This window comes from Oncorhynchus clarkii, chromosome 4 (genome assembly GCF_045791955.1).
Source record: "Oncorhynchus clarkii lewisi isolate Uvic-CL-2024 chromosome 4, UVic_Ocla_1.0, whole genome shotgun sequence".
Lineage (NCBI taxonomy): Eukaryota > Metazoa > Chordata > Actinopteri > Salmoniformes > Salmonidae > Oncorhynchus > Oncorhynchus clarkii.
Window position 1 is genome coordinate 72975500 of NC_092150.1, and position 13866 is coordinate 72989365.

Below are 13866 nucleotides of genomic sequence, written 5' to 3' on the forward strand. Positions count from 1 at the left end.
CCATATGAATGGCCAGGCCACGGCACAATGGTGGTAAATGAAATCACTGATGTCACAGTTGGCAAGGGCCCTCCCATCCCACACTGTGGCCTTATGTGTGTGAGTGTGGGCGGCATCTCGTTTTACACAATCACACACACACACACACAAAGGGAATTAGATGACCTAATAAGGGCCTTTTTCTTTGCTCTATAAATGTAATCTGAAACACAAGGATATTATTAGGCTGGGTTAAGTGGGGTGTGGTCAATACGAGTACCTAATACCTTATGAAAATATTAATTACAAGATAAGGATTACCTTGATATAGTTCTGAATATTTAATTAGCATAAATGTTCGCTTGGTTTTTATTCAATGCTGTCTTCTACGTGATGATAATATAATAATTATGTAATAACTGTAATAATTTATAGAACAGTGTAACAATGCTTTACATAGTAAGGGGGAACTCCCCAGCATTGGGCAGATCATACTGCTGCATCACAATAACACCAGGTGCAATGGAGCGAATCCTGCTCTTCACCCTGCCTGCACTGTGTGTGTGTGTGTGTGTGTGTGTGTGTGTGTGTGTGTGTGTGTGTGTGTGTGTGTGTGTGTGTGTGTGTGTGTGTGTGTGTGTGTGTGTGTGTGCGTGCCAAGGGCACCTGGTGTGTGGTGTGTGCCAACAGACAGTCCACTGGTGCCAACACTATACACTGAGTGTACAAAACATTAGGAACACCTGCTCTTTCCATAACATACACTAACAAGGTGAATCCAGGTGAAATATATGATCCCTTATTGATGTCACTTGTTAAATCCACTTCAATCGGTGTAGATGAAGAGGAGGAGACAGGTTAAAGAAAGATTTTTAAGCCTTGAGACAATTGAGACATGGATTGAGTATGTGTGCCATTCAGAGGGTGAATGGGCAAGACAAACGATTTAAAGTTCCTTTTGAACGGGGTATGGTAGTAGGTGCCAGGCGCATCGATTTGAGTGTGTCAAGAACTGCAACACTACAGGGTTTTTGACGCTGAACAGCTTCCCTTGTGTATCAAGAATGGTCGACCACCCAAAGCACATCCAGCCAACTTGACGCAACTTTTGGAAGCATTGGTCAAGGGCACCTGTGGAATGCTTTTGACACCGTTTAGAGTTCCTGCCCTGACAAATTGAGTCTGTTTTAAGGGCAAAGGGGGTGCAACTCAATACTAGGAAGGTGTTCGTAATGTTTTGTACACTCAGTGTACGTCAGCGAGGCATGAGAGCTACCCAATAAAAGCTTTTGAGGATCTTAGCATCCTTTAGTGACTGATCTATTCTCATGACAAAACATTGCGAAAAAAATAACAATGAGTAATATTACATGCATTGTATGCAGTCAAGCACGGTTCAAATCAAATCCTCACAGTGATCACCATGGATAATGGATGAGATAGTTTTAGTGGGGTGTTTCAATATTGATGTGGGTTGTACAAGGAGAACAAGGTCGCCTGGCCGCCTGGCTGGCTGTCTCACCCTGATATCACCCTGATGTCTCACCCTGATTTCTTACCCTGATACTCATACTGCTGCATCACAATAACACCAGGTGCAATGGAGCGAATCCTGCTCTTCACCCTGCCTGCACTGTGTGTGTGTGTGTGTGTGTGTGTGTGTGTGTGTGTGTGTGTGTGTGTGTGTGTGTGTGTGTGTGTGTGTGTGTGTGTGTGTGTGTGTGTGTGTGTGTGAGAGAGAGAGAGAGAGAGAGAGAGAGAGAGAGGTGGAAGAGAAAGAGGTAGAAACATTGTTTGTGTGGAGAGATAGGTAAAGTGAGCAGCGTCGGTCGCGCTTCAATCAAACATCCGGGTGCTTAAAAGCGCAGAAGCACCGCTGCAGCTGCGTTTCCGCGTTGCCTGAGCGGAGAGAGTGGAGGGGAGGGGAACGGCGAGAGCGAGCGAGCAGCGGAGACGCAGTGGGACACAGAGTCGGAGAAGAATTACATAGACGCACCACAGCCACACAACAAATACATAGAGAATCGAACATTGAGCGTCAAGGAGCCCGACCCGAGTGGTGCGCGGCCGAAACCCTTTTCACTATGTAAAACCACCAGCTAAAATGTGAGATTTACGGAGGGCATCAGAAGAGAGCGAGAGAGTGGCTTTACCCCGTTATCTTTAGCGGGTCATCTCAATTTTGCTTTCCGTTGTCATCGCAGTGTTTCTGGGGGTAAAATGAAGAAGTTTAACATCAGGAAGGTGCTGGACGGCCTAAAGGAGCAGGCGTCTTCCTCTGTTTCGTCTGGCCAGTCGGGCGCCCCGGAGAACAATTTGATGCACGAGACCCTTCAGTCCGAGAATTTTCAGCTCTGCAAGGTGGGCGAGTCAGATGCCGTTTATAATGTAGCTGTATCCAACATAACAGTCTGTGAATGAATGTTGGTGTTTGCGTGTGTATGTTTCTATTTTCTCACTGCATATTGGCAACCCCTACTCTCAATATTGATACAGGTGAAAATTAACGCGCCGCCAGCTATATATTATTTATAGCCTATAATGTTACGGTTATCATCTGATGGACGGTTCGGCTACTATTGCCTACCTACTGCCTTTGCCTCGTCTTTTTTGTTATCTGTTATGAAAAGGTATTATAACAATGAGAATTTGCTGGTTTAGACACTCTGCCCATTACCAAGGTTTGGCAACCCAGCCTGTAAAATGCGCATATGGCGAATGCGCTTTCGATATATACCAGTAGCAATATGGAATAGTATGTTCATCATGATTTTGCGTTTATTTACATGCATCCCATCATTAGCCTATACTTTTGTAAAAATCTAATAAATGCATACATATAGGCCTATCCTCCCTTCCGTTAAAATACACTGGCTTGCTTCATCGCTCATGTCATGTGCACTTCGCATGAACTGTCATACGGAGGGGTTGGGCTAAAAGAACCTGCTTCTTGCATAATCTATGTTCCGTTTGGATTAACATGTCCATCACTGGATCCCTGGCGGGTTGATACAGCGGCGATCAGTTTCCCACCATACACACCCTCCAGTTCACTCTCCCGATCTCCTCATCCAGCCATAGCGGGTGAATGCCTCTGAAATTAGTAGGCCCGTTTTATTATGCACTGGCTCCCCTTCCTCCTTGAATTAGACAGGACAGAAGAATGGATGGGGTTAATAAACACTCACATTCGATGCACATGCACGCACTGCCGGTAAAACAGCTGGAACGAATTTAGCCCATCATAGGCAACCACAGCAAATTGATGTTAGGCAATAGTTGATAGGATGCTTTGCTTTTTAGTCAAATGGACTCCGCTGCGTGTGTGCGCATGTTCTTTTTTTTGTCGGATTCAATGGTCCAGACTATGCCCTAACACTATATTGAAATCAACACCCATATAGGAGGTATATTATTATAGCCCTTATCGTACCAGCGATTTAAAAACGCAGGCCTCCGTATTGGTGACGTGTTTCTCTGCGTCGCATGAGCGCATGAAGGTTTAAACATTTGCGCATGGCTAGAACCGCGTAATATCTGGAATGGTTGACTAGAATGTACAGCCTAGGCTACAATATGTTATATCTCAAATGTTTTTGACCGAGCCGCGTCCTGAAGAGTCATAATTGGGTTTGCGCTCCAGGCGCGTGGTCAATGGAAATCGTCCAAAGCCCCCTGCTTGTTGCGATGTAATCAACCCGCAATGCCCGGCCCGTTTTGCGGGTCCTGCCTGCGCGAGTGCAGGTGTCTGCTACAGTGGAGCGGCTCTTACATAATATGCTTTAGCCCTTTGCTCGGAATTTAAACGCCCACACCAGTATAAATTCACATTTTCAAGCTGAAACACAAGTATCAGACCATACCCATGATTATGCACAACTATTTAAATCAATAAGTCATCGTTTTAGTCAAAATATGATATATTGGGTTTGAAGTGATAAATCCGAACTGCCCACTTCCAGAACATCCGTATCAATGCTTTGTCTTTTTTCAAAGATTATGTAAAACATTGTTTTTAGTTTACATTTTGTTTCAGAGCTGGGTTTTATTTGAATGTTACCACCCACCAGCAAAGCATGGTTTAGAAGTCAGAAACACCTGCAAAGTTGTTCCTCTTGGGGAGTCCCGACAAACAGCTTTGTTTGGCCGCCTAAACCATGGAGCAAATTAAAATAGGGGATGCAAATGTATGATTTTGTGCCTCCAGAAAATGGACATAATCCATTGGATAATTTGTAAATGTTCACGTATGTTTTAAATCTAGTCTGTATTAAACAAACAAAATAAATATGAACATTTTGCAACCCTATTCCCCTGTTGCCCCAAGATAAATGGTTTTGACCACTAAAGTCTTCCTTCGCTACATGCTTCACTGCTTTGATTGGTGCAGCTAAAGCACAAGTGTCAATCCTATAATTAAGCAATATGGCCAGAATAGGTGTGGTATATGGCCAGAATAGGTGTGGTATATGGCCAATGTCAAATCAAATTTTATTAGTCACATGCGCCGAATAAGACAGGTGTAGTAGACCTTACAGTGAAATGCTTACTTACGAGCCCCTAACTAACAATGCAGTAAAAAAAAAATACAGATAGAATAAGATGTAAAAGTAACAAGTTAAGGGAAGCAGTGAAATAACAATAGCGAGACTATATACAATAATCTCCTTTGTATACCAATATACCACGGCTAAGGGCTGTTCCTAGGCACGATGCAAAGTGAGGTGCCTTTTTGCTATTATAAACTGGTTATCAACGTAATTAGAGCAGTAAGAATAAATGTTTTGTCATACCCATGGTATAGGTCTGATATATCACGGCTGTCAGCAAATCAGCATTCAGGGTTCGAAACACCAGGTTATAATGAAAAAATAAAAAGGAAAATGCTGCACACTGCTGTTCATGCTCCCATAACTGCATGAAAAGACACGTTTATGGGTAAAAATTCCAGATCACTTTCCGACAAACAGTTTTCGGGAGTTGTCACGGCTTCAGCACACCCTGCGTGAACGTGGGGAAACGAATATGTTGGTGTTCAGACGACGTGAACGGGTCTGTATCCTCACGTGATCTGGTTGAGTATTCGATGAAAACTTACCCGGGAACGAACAGTCACTCTCAGGTTTCCTAAGGTGTACTGCAGGGAACTCACACTGTTGTGTGTGTGCATGTCTGAAAACCTCCCGATCACTCTTCCCACCATTGAAACTCTTGCAAACCTACAACACTCACTCTCCCACCTCCTACAAGGCGTCAGGGCATGCGTACTAGGTGGTGAAAATCCTGCTGGAAAATATAGCTAATATTATTGCTAATTTGCTACCATAGCTGCAGTAGTCAACACTAAAACAATCTTTAGTCTTGTTTACAAATGACAGCACATTAGTGCAGTGAATGAAGAAATGGATGAAAATGCTGAACTTTAACAAGTAACTATGCAAATGGTAAGCCTTGCTCAGTACAAAATCCTACAAAAGTGGATTTTGATTTCTACAAATGAGATTACTTCACTGTCAGTTTTGTCCTATTAATTTTGGTTGAACATTAAAGCAATCAGAATGGACGAAGCACTTTAAAACCCCTGATAATTAATTTGTTGCTATCATAGGGCCATGCACTACCCATAAAGCATATATAAAACTTATATTATTCAGAAACATCAAACATCAGAAACATCACCGTCATACTGTCAAAAATGAGAAAAATACAGTGATATGATATGTTGGCCATATCACCCAGTCCTAGATACAGTGCCTTCAGAAAGTATTCATACCCCTTGACTTATTCCTCATTTTGTTGTGTTACAGCCTGAATTCAAAATGGATTAAATTGTTTTTTACACACAATATTTTTGTACACAAATAACAAACATCATTTTTTTTTGTTATACATTTTTACTATCTTTTTGAAAATGAAATACTTAAATAATGAATTTACATAAGTATTCAAACTCTTGAGTCAATACATGTTAGAATAACCGTTGGCAGCGACTACAGCTGTGAGTCTTTCTGGTTAAGTTTTGCACACCTGGATTGTACAATATTTGCCCAATATTATTTTCAAAATTCTTCAACCTCTGTCAAATTGGTTGTTGATCTTTGCTAGACAACCATTTTTAAGGCTTGCCATAGATTTTCAAGCAGATTTAAGCAAAAACGGTAACTCGGCCACTCAGGAACATTCACTGTCTTCTTTGTAAGCAACTCTATTGTATATTTGAACTTGTGTTTAAGGTTATTGTCCTGCTGAAAGGTGAATGAATCTCCCAGTGTCTGTTGAAAAGCAGATTGAATGAGGATTTAATCTAGAATTTTGCCTGTGCTTAGCTCCATTCTATTTCTTTTTTATTCTGAAAAACTCTCCAGTCCTTCGATTACAAGCATACCCATAACATGATGCAGTCACGACTATGCTTGAAAATAGGGAGAGTGGCACTCAGTAATGTGTTGGATTGGATTTCCCCTAACATAACACTTTGTTTTCCTGAAAAAAAGTGAATTGCTTTGCCACATTTTTTTGCAGTATTACTTTAGTGCCTTATTGCTAACAGGATGCATGTTTTAGAGTATTTTTATTCTTTAATGGCTTCCTTTTCACTCCGTCAATTAGGTTAGTTTTGTGGAGTAAATACAATGATGTTGATCCATCCTCACTTTTCTCCTATCACAACAACAACAACAACCATTAAACCCTGTAACTGTTTTAAAGTCACCATTGGCCTCATGGTGAACCCTAACCCTAACCCTAACCCTAACCCTAACCCTAACCCTGAGTGGTTTCCTTCATACCGACACCTGGGTTAGGAAGGACACCTGCATCTTTGTAGTGGCTGGGTGTGTTGATATACCATCCAAAGTGTAACTAATAATATCACCATGCAAAAAGATAATCAACGTCTATTTTTATTTTTATTTGTACCCTTGTACCAATTTTACATATTATTTTTAATTTAACCTTGATTTAACTAAGCAAGTCAGTTAAGAACAAATTCTTATTTACAATGACGGCCTACCCCAGCCAAACCCGGGCGACGCAGGACTCCCAATCACGGCCGGATGTGATGCAGCCTGGATGCAGCCCAATAAGTGCCCTTCATTGCGAGGCATTGGAAAACCTCCCTGGTCTTTGTGGTTAATTCTGTGTTTGAAATTCGCTGCTCAACTGAGGGACCTTACAGATAACTGAATGTGTGTGGTACAGAGATGAGGCAGTCATTCAAAAATCATGTTAAAGACTATTATTGCAACTTATTATGTGACTTGTTAAGAATTTTTACTCCTGAACTTATTTATGCTTGTCACAACAAAGGGGTTGAATACTTATTGACTCAAGACAAGAAAAACATAATTCCAATTTGACATTATACTGTTTGTAAGCCAGTGACAAACAATCTCAAATTGATGTTTGGGCTTGGCCAGGCTCTCCTGGCTACAGTCCAGGGCTATCACAGAGGTAGAGGTGAGGGGAGGTGGCAGCGAGGGAGGCAGAGGGGTATGATGGGATTGGAGCTGTTGGAGCAGTTGCTGTCTCTGTCCCTGCGGTCGAGGCTGCTCCGCTTCTACTGCTACTGCTGTGGTTGGGTGTGTGGTGTTTACGGTGTCTGCTGTGGTTGTGTGAGTGGTGGTTACGGTGTCTGCTGTGGCTGTGGGAGTGGTGGTTACGGTGTCTGCTGTGGTTGTGTGAGTGGTGGTTACGGTGTCTGCTGTGGCTGTGTGAGTGGTGGTTACGGTGTCTGCTGTGGCTGTGTGAGTGATGGTTACGGTGTCTGCTGTGGCTGTGGGAGTGGTGGTTACGGTGTCTGCTGTGGCTGTGTGAGTGATGGTTACGGTGTCTGCTGTGGTTGTGTGAGTGGTGGTTACGGTGTCTGCTGTGGCTGTGGGAGTGGTGGTTACAGTGTCTGCAGTGGTCTCTGGAGCCAGACTGTCCCGTCTGTAGTCCCCTTCTTTCGCTCTCAGTGTTGTGAATACTTGGAGGAAGAGTTGGCCACCTGGTAAAATGACCTTCTAGAGACGATCCCACCGGTACCACCCTCCTGAGTTCCTATCCCGCTCTCTGTCCCTGTCCCTCTCTCTGTCTGCCAGAGGTGGCTGCTCATACTGGGGTGCAGGGGGTGGGGGGGAGGGGCAGTAGTGGGGGGGGGGGCAGTAGTGGGCTACCGTGGGGTGACCCACGGGTAATGGGGTGCTTTGTATGTCCCGACTGAGGAGGGGACAGCAGAGGAGGAACATGGCAACATGTCCTGGGGAGAGTTTTATTTTATTATTATTTTTATTTCACCTTTATTTAACCAGGTAGGCTAGTTGAGAACAAGTTCTCATTTACAACTGTGACCTGGCCAAGATAAAGCAAAGCAGTGTGACACAAACAACAACACAGAGTAACACATGGAATAATCAAATATACAGTCAATAATTACAATAGAGAAAGTCTATATACAGTGTGTGCAAATGAGGTAGGATAAGGGGGGTGTGAGGCAATAAATAGGCCATAGTGGCGAAATTATTACAGTATGGCAAATTAAACACTGAGGTGATAGATGTGCAAAAGATGAGTGGTACTGGGGTGCAAAGGAGAAAAATAAATAAAATAAATAACAATATGGTGATGAGGTAGTTGGATGGGCTATTTACAGGTTGGCTATGTACAAGTGCAGTAATCTGTGAGCTGCTCTCACAGCTGGTGCTTAAAGCTAGTGAGAAAGATACGAGTCTCCAGCTTCAGTGATTTTTGCAGTTCGTTCCAGTCATTGGCAGCAGAGAATTGGAAGGAAAGGCGGCCGAAGGAGGAATTGGCTTTGGGGGTGACCAGAGAGATATATACCTGCTGGAGCATGTGCTACGGGTGGGTGCTGCTATGGTGACCAGTGAGCTGAGATAAGGCAGGGCTTTACCTAGCAACGACTTATAGTTGACCTAGAGCCAGTGGGTTTGGCGATGGATATGAAGCGAGGGCCAGCCAACGAGAGCATACAGGTCGCAGTGGTGGGTAGTATATGGGGCTTTGGTGACAAAACGGATGGCGCTGTTGACACGGCATCCAATTTGTTGAGTAGAGTGTTGGAGGCTATTTTGTAAATTACATCGCCGAAGTCAAGGATCGGTAGGATAGTCAGTTTTACGAGGGTATGTTTGGCAGCATGAGTGAAGGATGCTTTGTTGCAAAATAGGAAGCCAATTCTAGATTACATTTTGGATTAGAGATGCTTAATGTGACTCTGGAAGGAGAGTTTACAGTCTAACCAGACACCTAGGTATTTGTAGTTGTCCACATATTCGAAGTCAGAACCATCCAGAGGTGTGATGCTGGATGGGTGGGTAGGTCTGGGCAGCGATCATGCATTTAGTTTTGCTTGCATTTAAGAGCAGTTGGAGGCCACGGAAAGAGAGTTGTATGGCAATGAAGCTTGTCTGGAGGTTAGTTAACACAGTGTCCAAAGAAGGGCCAGAAGTATACAGAATGGTGTCGTCTGCGTAGAGGTGGATCAGAAAATCACCAGCACCAAGAGCGACATCATTGATGTATACAGAGGAAAGAGTCAGCCCGAGGATTGAACCCTGTGGCACCCCCTTAGAGACTGCCAGAGTTCCGGACAACAGGCCCTCCGATTTGACACACTGAACTCTGTCAGAGAAGTAGTTGGTGAACGAGGCGAGGCAGTCATTTGAGAAACCAAGGCTCTTGAGTCTGCCGATAAGAATATGGTGAAAGCCTTGGCCAGGTCGATGAATACAGCTGCACAGTATTATCTCTTATCGATGGCCGTTATGATATCGTTTAGGACCTTGAGCGTGGCTGAGGTGCACCCATGACCAGCTCGGAAACCAGATTGCATAGCGGAGAAGGTACAGTGGGATTCGAAATGGTCGGTGATCTGTTTGTGAACTTGGCTTTCGAAGACCTTAGAAAGGTAGGGTAGGATATAGGTCTGTAGCAGTTTAGAGTGTCTCCCCCTTTGAAGAGGGGGATGACCGCGGCAGCTTTTCAATCTTTGGGGATCTCAGACGATACGAAAGAGAGGTTGAACAAGCTAGTAATAGGGGTTGCAACAATAGTAGTCACTGTTGGTCAACGGCCCAGGGCTGTATTCAACATGTCTGACAGAAACACAATGACAGAAAGAGGGTTTAGATAAAAACATAAGTTGGCACATTGAATTTTGTGATTCTAATGAGTAGAAATATATATAATTTATATAATAACAACACATGTGGATAATTGCTTAGACGCTGCTCATTAAAGCCCTTGAATGCTAGCATCCCTGCAGCCAGGGTAACAGCCTCCACCGGATAACTGATGACTGCACAGAATCAATTACAACAGAGGATTGGATAGAGATACATTACACAACAGCAGGCAATGAGAGTGTCAAGCATGAGGGCCCATAAAGGTACATCGTAAATGCCATACTGAACAGAAATATAATCCCAACATGTAGCACTTTCAATCATTTTACCGAGTTACAGTTCATATAAGGAAATCAGTCAATTTAAGAAAACAGAAATACTCTTCAGTTTCATCAACTGTCCGGGTTGCTGGTTTCAGACGATCCCGCAGGTGAAGAGCTGGATGTGGAGGTCCTGGCTTGTGTGGTTACACAGGGTCTACGGTTGTGAGGCCAGTTGGACGTACAGCCAAATTCTCTAAAACGACATTGGAGGCGGCTTATGGTAGAGAAATTAATACAAAATTCTCTGGCAACAACTCTGGTGGACATTCCTGCAGTCAGCATGCCAATTGCGTGAGATGAGATGGCATGCTCCAGAGCGTCTTTCAAAAAGTGAGGCAAATGGAAGTGTGTGATGAGGGATGAAAACAGGAGTTAGACATTTAGTCATTTAGCAGACAGACAGTAAGTACATTCATCATAAGGTAGCTAAGTGAGACAACCCCATATCACAGTCATAGTAGGTACATTTTGACTTAGATAAGGTCAGCAAAGTCAGTGCTGGGAAGAAAAGAAGAGGGCCAGAGTTACTGCAAGAAAGGCAAGGGTTTTAGTGGAGGGGTGGTGAGGGGGGGTGCTGTGGGATACATCAAGATACTTGGAGTAGAGGAAGGTTTTCAGATGTTTTCAGAAAATGTGCTGGCACTCGGCTGTTGTAACGGTTGTCTTCCTCCTCTGACGAGGAGTATGAAAGATCGGACCAATGCGCAGCGTAGTAAGTGTCCATATTTTAATGAAATATAACCGAATACTGAATACAAAAGAAGAAGAGAAATAAATGAAAACCGAAACAGTTCTTTATGGTAAAACACAGACACAGAAAACAACTACCCACAAGCCATAGTGGGAAAACAGGCTGCCTAAGTATGGTTCTCAATCAGAGACAACGATTGACAGCTGCCTCTGATTGGGAACCATACCAGGCCAAACACCTAGACATATAACACACAGAACAAAACATAGAATTCCCACCCCAACTCACGCCCTGACCAAACTAAAATAGAGACATAAAAAAAGGAACTAAGGTCAGGACGTGACAGCTGTCCTGACATTACGGGAAAGCTGTGTGTCTGGAGCAGATCCTACACGGTCGAGGGTCCCACAAATCTCCCACTAGGGAACCCCAATTCCTGTAGACTGTGGAGAGATGACAAGAGTCAAAGGCACATGTTACAATAAAGTACAACAACCACACATGCAGCTATCTCAGACATAACAGAAGTAAATTCAAAAGAATACTAACCGGTACACAGAAATTGTTTTCAAATAGGTAGCCTATTTGACTGATAACACCTAGCCTACAGCCCAATACATTTTAAACTACGTCTTATGTCTTAGATTGTAACAATTCCTCTACATCCCTTTTCTACAAATGACCCACTCAATCTCTAGACCAGATTTGTTTGCACTAAGCTGCAGTGGTAAAAGCCTACTGTCAAGAAATGACAATGACTACGTGACATATAATTCCTGAAACACAATCCAGTTGATACATTTAAAAAATGTCATTGCATTTATGCATTGTATAAGTTTATCATTAGAAACAGCTAGGCTATAATGTTACATATTGGCACTGGCAGTTAACTAACACTGAATAGACACTTGTTAGCTAACTATAACATTCACAATTCCAGAGGTAGCAATGCAAAAACAGTCGTAACGTTATTATCAGCTTATATTACCAGCATTGATCCGCGTAGACTCGAGAAAATAGACTTGCCATCTTTATCAATCATATAGTCTGTAAGCCTACTGTCAAGAAATGACATTAACAACGTGACATAGCTAGCTGTAATTCTAAAACACAATCCAGTTGATAAATGTATAGAATGTCGTTGCATGCATGCATTGTTAATCCTAACCTAGCTACCTAAAGCATACTATAAACTCGCTCCAGTCTGAGCTGCTGTCAAAACAATGATAGGAATGGTACACTCTAGCTAGGGTAGCTAGCTAGTTGTTTAGCAAACTAGCAAACCACTAACGTTCATTTAAACCCGCTAGTAATTATATTTTTGATAACCACATTAACAGGACGTAACGTTGGTAAGGTAGCTAGATACTTCAGCTCACATTAACTTGCTAGATATATATAAACTCTGTTAGCATGTGTGACTAACATTAGCTGCTAGCTAGCTAGAATAATTAGTTTAATTTAGCTAGAACATTAGCTTGCTCAGTTTGCAAAAATACTATAATGAACAGTCACCCGCAAAAGAACATTTAAGGAACTTGTTTATCTATTTTGTTGTGCTATTACATTTGTATTGGTCCGATGTGCTCAGGGTGTTGCTACATGTCATTTGCGATGTGCATCATGAGCCAAGTCACTGTAGCCTGTAATGTCACTTCCCCTGTAAGAACCATGAGCACGGACTGACTTGGCTTTGCTATACAGCAGCTGAAGCCTGCCAGCAGACTGCCAGCATCCTACCTACCAAAGATTGTACCGTGTTCATTACAAAGTAGAAAAACAAATGTCTCTTATGGGAGATGCCAAAAGTTTGGAGACAACAATAGATGGTGAAGTCAAAAATACTGGTTTCCGTCTGTGGCGAAGTTTTCACTATTGTAATGAAACAGTAGGGAGCAGGTCTCGAACCCTCGACCTTTACTCAAGGTCCGGCGCGCTATCGACTGTGCTGCAAAAGCATGCTCTTGCGGCAGGGTCGAATTCCGCGCTTATAAACACAGGGTCGTTACACTATTATGCTTACTACAAAACAGTAGCCAGCTGACTAATGTTTTGAATACGTTGTAGTAAAAAAAACGGCAAAAACAGATAACATTAGCTAGCTAGATAAGGTTAGCAAGATAGCAAACTAATGTTCGCATGCTAAGTAGCTACACTGACAGCTTTCAATTTGTTGATGTTTCTCCAGTCCACGTGGAAATCACCAGAACATTCTTTCCCACCCCCAATTCGTGAATATTTAAACAACAGTGACCTTGAATGCCAAAACTGAAGCTGGGAAAGTGACTACTGAGACCAGTGACAATCATAACCCAATAGAAAACTCTGAGGTTAATAAGCGACCCCGAAGGCGGTGCAGCTCTTTGCAGAATACAAAAGAAGGCAGCCAAACATCAATGCTGGCTTTCATTCAAACAATCCGGAATCAACAAACACCCAAGCGGCCCAGGGTACCAAGCTCCCCATCAGAGTCTGGAGTTAGGTCACTTGCAGAAAAAATGGCTGATAAGGAGGATGTAATTCTGAGAGAAGTGGAGAAAAGGCTCCTTAATTTGCCACCCAGACCGAAATCATTGATGAATGGTGGAACATGCATGATTGAAATAATCTATATTTGAGTAGCCTATATTATCAGGTTCAGAGAAGGACATCTGTGTAACTCATAACCTCTGTTGCTACCATAAGAGAATGAGCAATCTGCAGATAACTTTTTCAAACCATCAATCAGGCTAAAATGCTCTGGGACCCT

At 42.9% G+C, this 13866-nt stretch overlaps 1 protein-coding gene across 1 annotated transcript in view; it reads left to right on the forward strand.

Moving 5' to 3' along the window:
• Nucleotides 1-1881: 1881 nt before the first annotated feature.
• The window catches only part of LOC139407246 (syntaxin-binding protein 5-like), a 126806-nt gene continuing 114821 nt past the window's right edge, over nucleotides 1882-13866 (forward strand). The window contains exon 1 of the mRNA XM_071150849.1: nucleotides 1882-2340. Coding sequence (XP_071006950.1) covers nucleotides 2200-2340 — 141 coding nt within the window. The 5' untranslated portion in view covers nucleotides 1882-2199. The remainder of the gene's footprint in view (nucleotides 2341-13866) is intronic.